This window comes from Eleutherodactylus coqui, chromosome 3 (genome assembly GCF_035609145.1).
Source record: "Eleutherodactylus coqui strain aEleCoq1 chromosome 3, aEleCoq1.hap1, whole genome shotgun sequence".
Lineage (NCBI taxonomy): Eukaryota > Metazoa > Chordata > Amphibia > Anura > Eleutherodactylidae > Eleutherodactylus > Eleutherodactylus coqui.
The window spans coordinates 108,372,865-108,387,910 of NC_089839.1; the positions used below are offsets into that span (position 1 = coordinate 108,372,865).

A 15,046-nucleotide genomic window follows, 5' to 3' on the forward strand; every position below is an offset into this window, starting at 1 on the left:
AGAAAATAATCCAAAACCAACGCCAACCAAAACCGTCGCTGTATGCGCCCTGTAATCCCAAACCATACATGTTATATATCAAAACTTTCCCAACAAAATAAGGTACCCATTCCCACGCTTTATTTTAGCGTAAATATACTAATTAAAAAATAACTATAAATGTTTAAAAAAAAACAAAACATTTTTTTAAGCTTTTTACCCCCAATAGAACTGAAAAACGGAAAAAAAAAGTCAGTGAGAAGGTTATTTAAAAAATAGCCCTGTATGTCACATTAAAAAAAAACGCACCAAAAGTAAGTTTGGTAGCTGAAGGAACAAAAAATAGGGCAATTAAACCACCACATGGGTAAAATACCTAAAAAGTGCCTGGTCCTTAAGGTACAAAACAGCCTGGTGCTTAAGGGGTTAAAGGGGGTTTCCAGGCTTTTTTTCTTATTGATGGCCTATCTTCACGATAATGCAACAATAAAAAATCAATGTGGGTTCAACATCTCCTCTGATCAGCTGTTTCTCAGTCACTGCATGCTGGATCTAGCACAGCGCCCTACACTGTGCAGCAGCCCGGAATGGTACTGCAGCTTCCATCTCATTCAAGTGACTATAGTATTCTGTTCTCCAAAAATTACAGGAAAAGAATAGAGACCCTGTCAGACGTAGCCCAAGTTTGCACCTTTGGTATCTGTTTACCTAATTAAAGTCTATGGGTTCAGTTCTGGGCTCCGTCTTAATGTCATTTTTGGCTGTTCAAATGGAACCGTGAGATGGAAAGCTTGAGTATACGTGAGCTGCCTAAACCATTGTTGCACCTTAACTTGTTCAGATCCAGGCTGTATTGAGCCTTCAGGACCAGCACTGTTTTTAGTTCACATTGGTTTTATAGCTATAACATTTGTTAATGATTTTTGCATGTATATAGGTGTCTGATCTTTTTTTATACGCATAATTTATGCAAAAAAAATTTAGGCTTATAGTTTGTAAAGAAGTATTAAAAACATGCTGTTTTATATTCTAGTTAATCTGTTATTAATGTAGTGACAAGATGGCTTCACACAGTATATGTGTATGCACACATGCATTAGTGCCACATTTTCGCGGACCAATCGTCCTTCTTTGCGCACATATAAACGTATTTTATTGTACTTTTTGTGTGTGCAATTATGCTTGTAAAAAATACGCACCCATGCTCCCAGCCATTGAAATGGCTAAGTAGTCTAATGAATTAAAGAAGTGTTTCCTGCGCACTTACACAGTGTTTCACACATCTGCTAGTGTATTGCGCGCACATTATTGCATCCACATTGACTTCTTTGGAGACTTTTGGTGCGCAAATGCACAAGAAATTAGAGAATGCTGCTTTTTTTTTCCCACGACTGAAATGTGCAGGAAAAATACGTGTATGTGAACAAACCCATTGAAATCAATGAGCTCTGTTCACTGCGTATTGTGTGTGTGAATTTTGTATCAAGCACACATACACACTCTTATCAAACTCCTTCCTTTGCTACTGTATAGTTTATTGGCCCAAAATGATCACAGTATGTATTATACGTATCTAATTTAGATCATAGACAGTCTAAGTGAGGGCATGGGAGTGGACTTGAAGGAGTAATGTGAAGGCGTGGGAGTGGACTTGGAGGAGCAATTGGAGGGCATTGAAGTGGACTGGGAGGAGTAATGGGAGGGCATGGGAATGGACTTGGAGAAGCAATGGGAGGGCATGGGAGTGAACTTGGAGGAGCAATGGTAGGGTATGGAAGTGGACTTGGAGGAGCAATGGGAGGGCATGAAAGTTGACTTGGAAGAGTAATGGGAGGGCATGGGAGTGGATTTAGCGAAGCAATGTGAGGACATGGGAGTGGGCTTGAAGGAGTAATGTGAGGGCATGGGAGTGGGCTTGGGGGAGCAATGGGAGGGCATAGAAGTGGACTTGGAGGAGTAATGGGAGGGCATGGGAGTGGATTTGGAAAAGTAATGGGAGGGCATGGGAATGGGCTTGGAAGAGTAATGGGAGGGCATGTGAATGGACTTGGAAGAGTAATGGGAGGGCATGGGAATGGACTTGGAAGAGTAATGGGAGGGCATGGGAATGGACTTGGAAGAGTAATGGGAGGGCATGGGAATGGATTTAGCGAAGCAATGCGAGGACATGGGAGTGGGCTTGAAGGAGTAATGTGAGGGCATGGAGTGGGCTTGGGGGAGCAATGGGAGGGCATAGAAGTGGACTTGGAGGAGTAATGGGAGGGCATGGGAGTGGATTTGGAAAAGTAATGGGAGGGCATGGGAATGGACTTGGAAGAGTAATGGGAGGGCATGGGAATGGACTTGGAAGAGTAATGGGAGGGCATGGGAATGGACTCGGAAGAGTAATGGGAGGGCATGGGAATGGACTTGGAAGAGTAATGGGAGGGCATGGGAATGGACTTGGAAGAGTAATGGGAGGGCATGGGAATGGACTTGGAAGAGTAATGGGAGGGCATAGGAATGGACTTGGAAGAGTAATGGGAGGGCATGGGAATGGACTTGGAAGAGTAATGGGAGGGCATGTGAATGGACTTGGAAGAGTAATGTGAGGGCATAGGAGTGGACTTTGAGGAGTAAAGTGAGCGCTTCTAGGATGTACTGGACTTTGTACACTGCTGCCACGGACATTAGAATGAAAACATGATTAATGAAAAGATAATTGGAGACTATATTTGGGACTGATTTGTGAAAATGATTTACTAAATAATCACAAATCTCCATAAAGTACTTTTATCTTCTGTGGTTCTTTCTATAGAATGTTAGTATAAATTCATGGAAATTTTGACTTGCATCTTTTCTTCTATCTTTGAAAGAGAAGATACAAATCTACCTGTTTTCTCATAGGGCTGTCTCACACGAGCATATGGTAATTGCAAATTATGCGTACGGGATTTGTGCGCAAAATACACTGCATATATTACGTGTGCAAGAAAAATTGCAAAATGGTCTACCTTGACATGTATTATGTGTGCATGATGATGGCAGCACACAGCCCGTATGCAATGTCATTGTGTACTGGCTGCTTGCCACGCATGTATATAGTATGTGACCCCTGCCAGGTAAATTTCAAAATATTACTGTCATGGTTACAAAAGCAAAGTTTGTGGTGGTTGATAGCAATTTTCTATACATTTGAAGCGTAAGCAACTAGGAAACACCACTCGCCAGTCAGGAACCAAATTGGTGTTCTACAAAGTATAATGATTACAATTACGCCCCCTACAGTTTAGGATGAGCTTTGTTCGTGCACAGGGAACAGCTGTAGCTCCAGTTCTATCAGTGTTACCAACATGAATTGTATAGCCAAGATACAAGGCAGAAGCTTGTTTTCAGCACCGATAGAACCGCAGCCACCACTACAATCTATCACCACAATGCTTTTATTAAAGATACATAAAATCATGAAATCCTATGTGTACATCCCCCCACCCACACCTAATTAGAATGTTTAAGCTATCATACATATTCATACATACTTGGATTTCACTATATTTTTCTGCTTTACTCTTAGGCAATCCATTCTGTTGCTTGGCACCATGAAGGAAAGCAGTTCATCTGCAGCCATTCAGATGGTACCCTGACCATATGGAATGTACGCTCTCCTGCCAAGCCTATACAGACAATCGTACCACATGGTAAGAAATAGTTTTATCTTTTAGTACTTCTCTTCTTCACTCCACATGGACACCAAACTGTTGGCCTAATTTTCACATCTGTCTCCCCATAAGCCCCTATTCTCTATAAAACCCATGGTACTAGACATTGATATTTATTTAAAAGATAAACGCATTAAATGAACGGTTTACTCTGAAAGCGACAAGACGTTTACATAGATCTTTTATTTACTTTTACATGTTCTGATTCTGAGCTGAAAGAACAAGGATCAGCAGACTGTTAAAACTGGATTGAAGGGGTTTATATTCTCTTTGCCTTTTATTTTACTATCATTAATAAGAATGACTTGAGATCAGTGAAGTTTGTTTGTTTTTTTCATTAAAAACAGCTAGAAATTTGCTAAAACATAAAAAGAGCCACTACTTCCCTCCACTCTGGAAAACCTCATAGTCCCCCATTGTAATCAGTGTAGTGTGTTGGGCACTGTTGGTGTCCATCATGTGATCGATGTGACACTCCTAAGTTTTTAGTATTTTAGTTTTTGCTTTCAGTGTTTGGTTTTTTCTGTTACAGTGACAGAACAGAAAAAATGGCAATGCGAACGCAGATGTAAATAAAGCCAAACCACTGTTTACAATGGCTGCTATAGTTGTCGTATCCATTAAGTGGATAATCTTGTTTCATGTTAATTAAAGCATATCTGCACTTTCTGTTGACTTTTCACAATACCTTGCTGCTTGTATATGTAAAATGACACTCTTTTTGGTCATTATATGACTTCTATGTTGCATTTTTTCACTAGATTCACGTCTGCAGGTTGAAGTTTTATGTCTACACTTTTGTTTTTTCCTGAGCTGCTGGGTAGAAACTAGTTTCTATGCTGTCTTCGATACACTGCACATGGAGAAAACAGCAAACTCTGCTCCCTAAGGCTTCTTTCATATGAGCACATATCGGCCGGCCGATTTCACGGCCGGCCAATATGCACTGTGATGTGATGCATTGGATTCCGACGTAGCCAATATAGCACCGGGCGTTTTTATGTTGGGCCCAAAACATCGTTCTGGAACTATGGCAGCGGCCGTAGGTGGGAGAGAGTTTAGCAGCATCGGTGCTAAACTCACTCCCTCTATTCTCCTCCTCTTCCCCGTGCAGGCTTACCTGCCTTGCTCCCTGCCCGTTCGGTGCAATGGGAAGGGGGCAGAGCTAAGCACCGATCCACCCCGCCTCCTCCCATTGATGGCTATGGACAAGGGGTGCGACATGGGCGGAGCTAAGTGTCCGCCCCCTCCCTGCCCCTTGTCCATAGCCATCAATGGGAGGAGTTGGGGTGGACCGGCGCTTAGCTCTGCCCCATCCCACACCCTCCCATTGTACAGACCGAGCGAGAGGAAGACCGGCAAGCCTGCAATGGGAAGAGAGGGGAAATGGGGGATGACCTGGTAAGGTTGGCGCATCTGCGCCGGCCTCACTAGGCCATATGACTGGGCGCACAAAAGTTTGATTTGTGCACCTGTTCACCAGGTTTTTCGCCCACCCCCACCCCCCGCCGATATGCACTCGTGTGAAAGAAGCCCAACTCTCTGTAGCACACGCAGAGAATAACTTCATCAAGAAAGTATACAGCAGTACTGAGCAGTGTAGCTGTGTTGGTCTTGCTTTCTCCTCCCCTCTTTTTTATCCATAGACTTCTAGGAGCAGCATGAGACAACACCCACTTCCTGGGTGACTTCACATACAGACAGTGAACAGCAAATTAGATAGAAGAGAAACCCCTAGTTGCCAGCACTTCAAAGTGATTTTTCAACAAAAAATAATAATTTTAGGTTAATAAAGTGAATTGTACTTTTGCTGGTTATCACATTAGCTATCATAGTAACACAAGTTGTCTCAAAGTGCAGTAAGTGTTTAAGCTCAATAATTTAAAAAATTGAGTGCACCTGTAGCCATGCACTAACAACGAAATTGGGCCAAGCAAATAAGAGAGGACCCATGAAGCACATTTTTTTGTAAGCTAACACAACCCCTTCAAGATTAATTTACATAAACTTCCTTTATCTGCTGTTAAAGACTCAATTTCTTAGCATAAAGCTGTTTGGCATGAAGCTACCATAGATGGAAATTATGATCTTGACTATTTCCTGAAATCTTCTAACATATTCTCTATTCATGTACTCACAGGCACGTGTATGGTTAGCAGAGGACTTTATGGATTGTGAAAAATATATATTTTTTAATCAATTACATAGAAAGGTTTTCTTTTTGCTCACATAGCTGGCTAAAAAATAGCTGTTGAGCAGACATAGATCAGGAAAATGTGGTGACAGTATTGGGGCACATAGCTGTCATAGAGGGATGCGGCTGTAAAGAATGGCTCTCGCTACAACAGATTTGGTGCCACTATACATTACATAGTCACCCATTCATGTGAATGGACACTGTGTAATGTAGCAGGTAAAATGTGCAGGTGAGAGATGATTATGGGGAGTTGCTCGCCGGAAATTAACTTGTCTAAAAGCCATTTTAATGGTTCTCGGTGAAATACATCATTTAAGGAACATTTAAGATTAGTCAGGGTATCGTCTTGCATTTAGTTAAAGATTTTTGCAATTTTAGATGCCAATTTTATCAGGTAGGTGGGAGCAAAATAGTAGGTATGAGCAATGGAGTTTTCACAGAGAATTAATAGATTTGTGCCTGTTCTGTTTTTTTTGGCTTCAAGGGAATCTGTCACCATGTTTTAGCTGCCGTACTTTTAAATAAAATCAGTCTTTCTGTGCTACAATGCAAACCCAAGATGTAGCCCACTGTATGCTGTGCTCGCCCTGTGTAGCCCGCAGTATCCACGAGCTGCGGCTGCGCCCACCCAATGCTGCAGCTTAGCTTTCTTCCTATGCACAATACTGGAAGAAACCTGTCAATCATGCGCAAGAGTGGGTGGCAGCTGCAGCTCATGTAGATCCCAGACTGCATGCTCTTGGACAAAGAGACTGACTTTAGGAAAAGTATGGTAGCTAAAAAAGTGAGTGACCCTCCTCCCTCCTCCTCAGCTGTAATCAAGATTGCTGCAACTATCTAAATAACCTCCTAGTAATGGGCCCATTTTATGACCTAATGACCAACCAATTTTTCATTTTTTTTCATCATCACATTCCAGGAATCATAACTTTTTAATTTTTCCGTTGACATAGCCATATGAGTGCTTGTTTTTGCGGGACAAGTTATATTTTTTAAATGTTATGATTTTTGGATACATATAGTGTTTTGCATAACTTGCAAAATTTTGGGGGTGCATGATTGGGATAAAACAAAGCAATTGCACAAGTTTTTTTTAACTTTTACGGCATTCAACATGCAGAATAAATAATGTTGCTAACATTATTTTCTGGGTCAGCATGATTATGGTAATATCAGGTTTATACAGTTTTTGTTTTTCCTATTTTTGTACATTAAAAACACTTTTTAAATCATTTTTTTGAAGATTTGCTTTTGTGGCACTCCAAGTACAATAGCAATTTTTTTTTCCATTGACAGAGCTCTATGAGGGCTTGTTTCTTGCAGGATGAGCTCTAGTCTTCATTGGTCTCATTTTTGAGAACAGATAACATTTTGATCGCTTTTTATTCATATTGCTTTCCAGGGGCAACATTAGTAAAATCTGAAATTCTGGCTTTTTAAAACAATTTTCCTGTTGTTGACCATGCAATATAAATAATGTGTTAAATTAATTCTGCGGGTCAGCATGATTACATCAATACCACATTTATATAGTTTTTTTAATATCTTGCTACTTTTTCACACTTTCACACTCCATTATTGCCCCCTTTTGGTAATCATGCCCCTCATGGCCCCCACTCAGTAATAATGCCCCTCTTAGGCTTCCACTCAGTAATAATACCCCTTGTTGGCCCCCACTTGGTGGTAATGCCTCTCATAGGTCCTCACTTGGTTAGGCCTCCAACTTATAATAATGCCCCTCATGGCCCCCTATTTAATAATAATGCCCCTTATAGGCCCCCACTTGGTTACTAAAACACTTATCGGCCCCCATTTGGTTATAGTGACCCTCATAGGCTCTGATTTTATATTAATGCCTCTCATAGGCCCCCATTTGGCTATAATGCCTCTTGTTTACATCCTCCCAGTCTGTAATAATGCTTATTATATATAAAAGAAAGTTACACTCTTGTGTGCCACTCCTCCTGCTTCTGGACTCTACAGTCCATGCAGCACTCGTAGTCACCTGCAGACTTTCAGTTAGAATGATCATGTGATCTCTCTTTACCCGGAAGTCAGCATATGACCGAAAGTACTGCATTGACTTCAAAAGTCGGAAGTGGGAGAGGTGGCACTTTTGCTGCAATTCAGCAGATAAAAAAAAATCTACCCCTCCATTGACCCAGGACGCGACCAGCCCACCAGGAGTTTTCCACTGCTGGGAGTAGACTTGTTATAAGTCTGAAGTAAAGTTCCTAAATCCAAACTTCCATAGTTGTTTTCTGCTTTTCTGGTGAAAAAAAAATAGTTTACTCAGGTGTTAATGTTTTTGAAGCTCACTGCTAGTAAAGTACACATTGTCAAGTTTATTTCAAAGCTAAGTGTGCATTGTGGCCGAATTCCAAACCCAGTAGTTCTGTATTTGCCTAATGTGCGTGCAAGGTCAGGCTGGAAGCGCTGCTGCATGCAGATGAGCAGGTTATAATTTATTGAAGGGCTCGCAGCCTTCCTCTGCCACGCTGCTGCAGGAGGAACTGAGCAGCGCAGAGCATGTTGTCTGGTAGTTGAAAAGACAGCAACGCGATGAAGAAGATGATGAAAAGGTACAGCTGTTATTGACAAAAAGTACTGCAGCAGCACATTAAAGTTTAATTAAATACACTACATAAAAGCAGCAGGATAGCGTCATTTCCACCTTAATGGAAGAGTTACCAGAGAATCCGAAAAGAAGAACATACTGAAGTAAACTTCATGTATTACCTGTTTACATTCATATGACTATCAATACATAAAACATTACTAAATGAGTTGGAATTGCATTCAGAATATTTTGTGGGAATTCCTGTTTGTTCTCTGGCATTTTCCAATTTAACGAAAAGCAATCCTACATTGGCTTTCTTGTACATTCAACCACCCATGTTTTTAGGTAATGCAGGAATACCCTCCCTGCTAGCTGGGTTGACTTGCGCTATTAGTATGGTACATTCTATAAAATGCATGACCGCTTTACGGAACCGCAGATTGCTTTGTATTACATGACTGTTAAGGCCCATTTACACACAACGATTATCGCTCAAAATTCGCTCAAAAGCCGTCTTTTGAGTGATAATCGTTGTGTGTAACTTTTCGTTAAGCCGTCGCTCATCGTTGTCTTTCAGCGTGCTGAAAGACGACGATGAGCCTTATCAGGGATTCACAGCGGGATACAGCTGATACTATTGTTTTAGCTGTATCCCGCTCCCTGATGACAGGCTGGGTATGATGAACAGAGCGGTCCAGCTCTGTTCTTTATTCCCAGCACGGAGCGCTCAGCTGTATAACAGCCGGGCGCTCCGTGCAGAAAACAGCTGGATGCAGAAGACAAGCAGGGACAGCCTGCTTGTCTTTTGCATCCTCCGCTCTGAGCACTCGGCTGTATAACAGCTGGGCGCTCGGAGCAGGGAACAGCTGAATGCAGAAGACAAGAGCGGACACCTCTCTTGTCTTCTGCATCCTCCGCAGGCAGTGCAAGGTGATCGCTCATCTTGAGCGATTATCTTGCGCTGTAAATGACACAACGATGATCGCTCAAAAGTCGCTTGAGCGACTTCTTTTGAGTGATAATTGTTGTGTCTAAATGGGCCTTTTAGCTTTGTCTCTAATTTCCATACACACAGCATCATTTCCATATCGTACTCACTGACAACGTTCTTTTTGTTTGCAACAGTTTGTTCCAAAAGGCAAACTTATCAGGCGCTTGTATCTAAATGTTGAAAACAGAAGTACTTAAAGGGGTTGTCCCGCGAAAGCAAGTGGGGTTATACACTTCTGTATGGCCATATTAATGCACTTTGTAATATACATCGTGCATTAATTATGAGCCATACAGAAGTTATTCACTTACCTGTTCCGTTGCTAGCGTCCTCGTCTCCATGGTGCCGTCTAATTTCAGCGTCTAATCGCCCGATTAGACGCGCTTGCGCAGTCCGGTCTTCTCCCTGGTGAATGGGGCCGCTCGTGCCGGAGAGCTGGTCCTCGTAGCTCCGCCCCGTCACGTGTGCCGATTCCAGCCAATCAGGAGGCTGGAATCGGCAATGGACCGCACAGAGCCCACGGTGCACCATGGGAGAAGACCCGCGGTGCATCGTGGGTGAAGATCCCGGCGGCCATCTTGCTAAGGTAAGGAAGAAGTCGCCGCAGCGCGGGGATTCGGGTAAGTACTAAACGTTTTGTTTTTTTTAACACATGCATTGGGTTTGTCTCGCGCCGAACGGGGGGCCTATTGGAAAAAAAAAAACCCAGTTTCGGCGCGGGACAACCCCTATTTCAGTAGTTTTCCCTATTTTGTAATTATGACCAGTTCTTTTAATTAAAATGCTATGGAGGTCAATATGGCATTGTGTATTGCAACTAGTGTTCCATTTGTGTCTTAAATTTACTCATAAAGACTCTTGAACGTATTCTAAAGGTCCAATTTAATGGTGCAAATATTAGAGTAAAAGTGAATATTTACTTTTTAATGTAGTGGTACAACCTATAGGGATGGGAGGCATTAGTTGTAAAGGACTTGTGTACTTGAAGTGTACATCTGAGTATAAGCACCTTTTAATTAAAGCAACAGTACAAGTGAATATAATAAACTTTGTAATGTGTCTTATTAGAGGAAATTGCCTCTATCTCTACTGACTAGACACAACCCATCCTGCCCCTCGACCTTTTTACCTATTCACTCGCGCAAAATTAAATGATAAAATGCATAGAGCAGAAAGGATAGGACTTTTCAGTTTCACTGAGAGATCAGGTTACAGCTGCTCATAGAAGTGAGGAAGAGACCGACACACAGACACTACTTCTTAAAGAGGTTTTCTCAGTTAATAAAATAACTGGGCATGGGATAAAATAACAAAAGAGGGGATACTAACCGCTTTTCAGCCCCCCTAGGAAACAACTAAGTTGCTCCAGCAGCCCTCCCAGTATGTACATCCAGCAAAAGTCAGGTGTCCGCTGCAACCAATCAGACAGAAACATGGTCTTCTCTCTGTGTGCCTCATACGGAAGGTGATATAGCAGCTTGTCTTTTGCTCCCTCCTTCACATGTAGACTTCTATGGGCTACTCTAATCTGAAAAATGTCTGTGAATCTGAAAAATCTCTGGATCTATATTATGGACATATTACAGATGACATTACAACCCTACATCATCAGTATCACATCAGTATTTGCTTCTTTATTGTTTGTATTTTCTACTGGGCAAATACTGATCTATATTTGCCCAGAAATAAATAATAACCATAATGAGGCAGAAATACAAAAAATAGGTCATGCTGTGTTTTGAAAAAATGGCCGTGAAAAATATGGCCATGTGAATAGATACATTAATTTATATTAGCCCTGTATCCCACTCCCCAAAACACAGACCAAATATGGAGCTAAATGATGCTTGCCTGAAACCGGCCTTTCACTGAATCTTTCCTATATCAATCTACTCAGATTTTCCGGCATGTAACATGTTGCCTGCAGCTCAAGCTGCATTTGCAATCTGACATGTTCCCTTTAAATGGTATGATAATCAATGTGATAACTAGCAAAAGTGCAAATCACTTTATTTACTTGAATTAAAGTTTTCTACTGAAAAATCATTCTAACGTGGCAGCTACTAAAGATCTCCCTTCTTTCTAATTTGCTGTGCACTGCCTATTGTCAAGTCAAGTACATCTCTACTAAGGGATAAGGAGACAAAATATAAGAAGTGGAGGAGGGTGTTCCCTCATGCTGCCTATAGAAGCCTATGGAGTACAAGGAGGTGGGAGCTACTGTAAGAGGGAGAGACACTCACACAGACACATCGCTGCTAAAAATAGTGAGTGATTTACTGCACAGCACCCTTTGGTCCCCCACCCGATACACATATGCAGTAATATTAATAATGAATAAATATCATACTGGATGCCCAGCATCCTATACATCAACCTCAAGTATATCTCTAGAACTATTTCAGGAACCTACATAAAGACAGAAGATCACAGTCTTAAGGCCCATTTACACCAGCCAATGATCACTAAAAAGTCGCTAATCGGCGATTAGTTTTAGCGATAATCAGTGCGTGTAAATGTTCGCCCATCGTGCGCTTTTCGGGCACTGCTAGCTGATCATTAAATTCAAGCTAACCTAAAAATCCTTGTTCACTCTTATCAGCAGTTCTCCATAGGGAGTGCTGATAGCATTGTTTCCCATGGAGAACAAAGGATCTGAGCACAGAGAATAGCCCTCAGGCTATTAACTGCATTCAGCTAAGGCTTCATTTGCATACATAATTGGTACTTAAGTAGCTGAGTAGCAACTTAATACTTTATGCAAAATGATCGCTCACAGCTGTCACTCAAACTGTCCTTTTAGTGATCTTTAAGAAAACCTCCTGAATTGCACTCACATAACAAAACAGCAGTATCCTGTCCTAAAGAGCCACTAGCCAATAACTTAACCCCTCAGTGACCAGCCATATCTGTTTTCATGTTGGCCATTAAGGGGAATTAGGTTAGAGCGCCGCTTTTTATTGTAGCACTGTAGCCTAGAAGAGCTACAGCTCGAAAACCTCCGCTACCTGGTAGCTGAGGGTTCACAGCATTGATCAGAGACCATACCAGCCAGTCTTTGATCTCTTCAACCCCAAAGGTCCAGCCGGCTCCTCCAATGCCTTGAGGGATGAGTTTCTCCCCCTCACTCGAAACGAGATGGTGCGCATTGGCAGTGCAGGGAAACACTGATTCAGGCTGTTACTATACATCTATATATATATAAAGACGAAAGCCCTCACTGACTCACTGACTGACTGACTGACTCGCCAAAAGTTCTCCCACTTCCCGATGTCGTAGAAACATGAAATTTGGCACAAGCATAGATTATCTCCAAAATAGGAAAAGTAATTGGGTCCCAACTCGATTATTAAATTGTAGTGCAAAAGAATTGGCGTAGAAATTTTACGTACATAATCTAAATCTCTCACTTCCCGGTGTCGTAGAAACTCGAAATTTGGCAGGAGCATTGATTATGTCAGAAATAGGACAAGCTAATGGGTCCCAACTTGATTATTCAATTCTATGCGCAAAAGAATTAGCGTCCAAATTTTACGTACGAAATCTAATTTTCTCACTTTCCGGTGTCATAGAAACGTGAAATTTGGCGCGAGCATTGATTATGTCATAAATAGGAAAAGCTAATGGGTCCCAACTCGATTATTCAATTCTTGCGTAAAAGAATTGGCATCCAAATTTTACGTACGGAATCCTATTTTCTCACTTTCCGGTGTCATAGAAACTCGAAATTTGGCACGAGCATTGATTGTCATAAATAGGAAAAGCTAATGGGTTCCAACTCGATTATTCAATTCTATGCGCAAAAGAATTAGCGTCCAAATTTTACATACGGAATCTAATTTTTCACTTTCCGGTGTCATAGAAATGTGAAATTTGTCACGAGCATTGATTATGTCATAAATAGGAAAAGCTAATGGGTCTGAACTCGATTATTCAATTCTATGCACAAAACAATTAGCGTCCAAATTTTACGTACGGAATGTAATTTTCTCACTTTCTGGTGTCATAGAAATGTGAAATTTGGCACGAGCATTGATTGTCATAAATAGGAACAGCTAATGGGTCCCAACTCGATTATTCAATTCTTTGCGCAAAAGAATTAGCGTCCAAATTTTACGTATGGAATGTAATTTTCTCACTTTCCGGTGTCATAGAAACGTGAAATTTGGCACGAGCATTGATTATGTCATAAATAGGAAAAGCTAATGGGTCCCAACTCGATTATTCAATTCTATGCGCAAAAGAATATGCGTCCAAATTTTACGTACGGAATGTAATTTTCTCACTTTCCGGTGTCATAGAATCGTGAAATTTGGCACAAGCATTGATTATGTCATAAATAGGAAACGCTAATGGGTCCCAACTTGATTATTCAATTCTATGCACAAAAGAATTAGCGTCCAAATTTTACGTACGGAATGTAATTTTCTCACTTTCCGGTGTCATAGAAACGTGAAATTTGGCACGAGCATTGATTATGTCAAAAATAGGAAAAGCTAATGGGTCCCAACTCGATTATTCAATTCTATGCGCAAAAGAATTAGCGTCGAAATTTTACGTACGGAATCTAATTCTCTCACTTCCCAAAGTCATAGAAACATGAAATTTGCCATAAGCATTGAATATGTCATAAATAGGAAAAGCTAATAGGTCCCAACTCGATTATTCAATTCTAAGTGCAAAAGAATTAGCGTCCAAATTTTTACGTATGAAATCTAATTATCTCACTTCCTGATGTCATTTTATATAAAGGAAATGTCGCATGGTTACCTCCCGTGGTGTTTTCTGGGTAACGCAGAGAACTATGCAAAATGGTGAACATATATTTTTCCGGTATCTCTAAAGTAACCACGACTTCATAAGATTTTCCGTGTGAACACCAGATAAACACCAGTACCAAATTAACTCGGGCGAAGCCGGGTATATCAGCTAGTGTATACTAGTGTACACACACACACAAAAGCCCTGACTGACCTTTAGGGGGCCCATAATGTCTCTCTTTCCCATATAGAGATTCTAGTACTATGAATAAAGCGTTATAGTTGGGGGCCTTGTTACAGATTTAGCATTAGGGCTCAGAATCTTCAAGTTATGCCTCTGCTGACTGACTGACTGGCCAATAATTCTCTAACTTACCAGTGTCATACAAGCATGAATTTTGGCACAATCATTCTTTAAATCCTAAAGGAGTCACAACTTGATTATTCAATTCTAAGTCCAAAAGTAAGTGACCCCCTATGTTATGTACCTAATCTAATTCTCTAATTTCTCAGTGTCGTACAAACTTGAAATTTGGCACAGCCATTCTATAGGTCCTAATTATAAAAAGTTAGGGGAATCACAACTCACTAATTCAATGTTAAGTTCAAAAGTAAATGACCCCCTATGTTATGTAACTTTCCGGTGTCATACAAGCGGGAAATTTGGCACGAGCCGCAATACATGACACCGTTTTTTTTTTTTTTCAGAAACCATAATGCCTAGGGAAATGATTTGTATACTGAGGAAATCTACCTCACTTCTGTTTGTATATATTGAGAACAATCTAACTGACCTCTATGTGCATATACTGAAAGGCTGTAAAGTACATAAGAAAGCGGCCATGGACTATAGGGATGGAG

The 15,046-nt window shown here is 41.1% G+C and overlaps 1 protein-coding gene across 2 annotated transcripts in view; it reads left to right on the forward strand.

The window, feature by feature from the left end:
- Window positions 1-15,046, forward strand: part of STXBP5 (syntaxin binding protein 5) — a 429,990-nt gene that overhangs the window by 248,090 nt on the left and 166,854 nt on the right. For both annotated transcript variants that reach the window (XM_066595949.1, XM_066595950.1), the window contains exon 8: window positions 3,533-3,656. In XM_066595949.1, coding sequence (XP_066452046.1) covers window positions 3,533-3,656 — 124 coding nt within the window. The remainder of the gene's footprint in view (window positions 1-3,532; window positions 3,657-15,046) is intronic.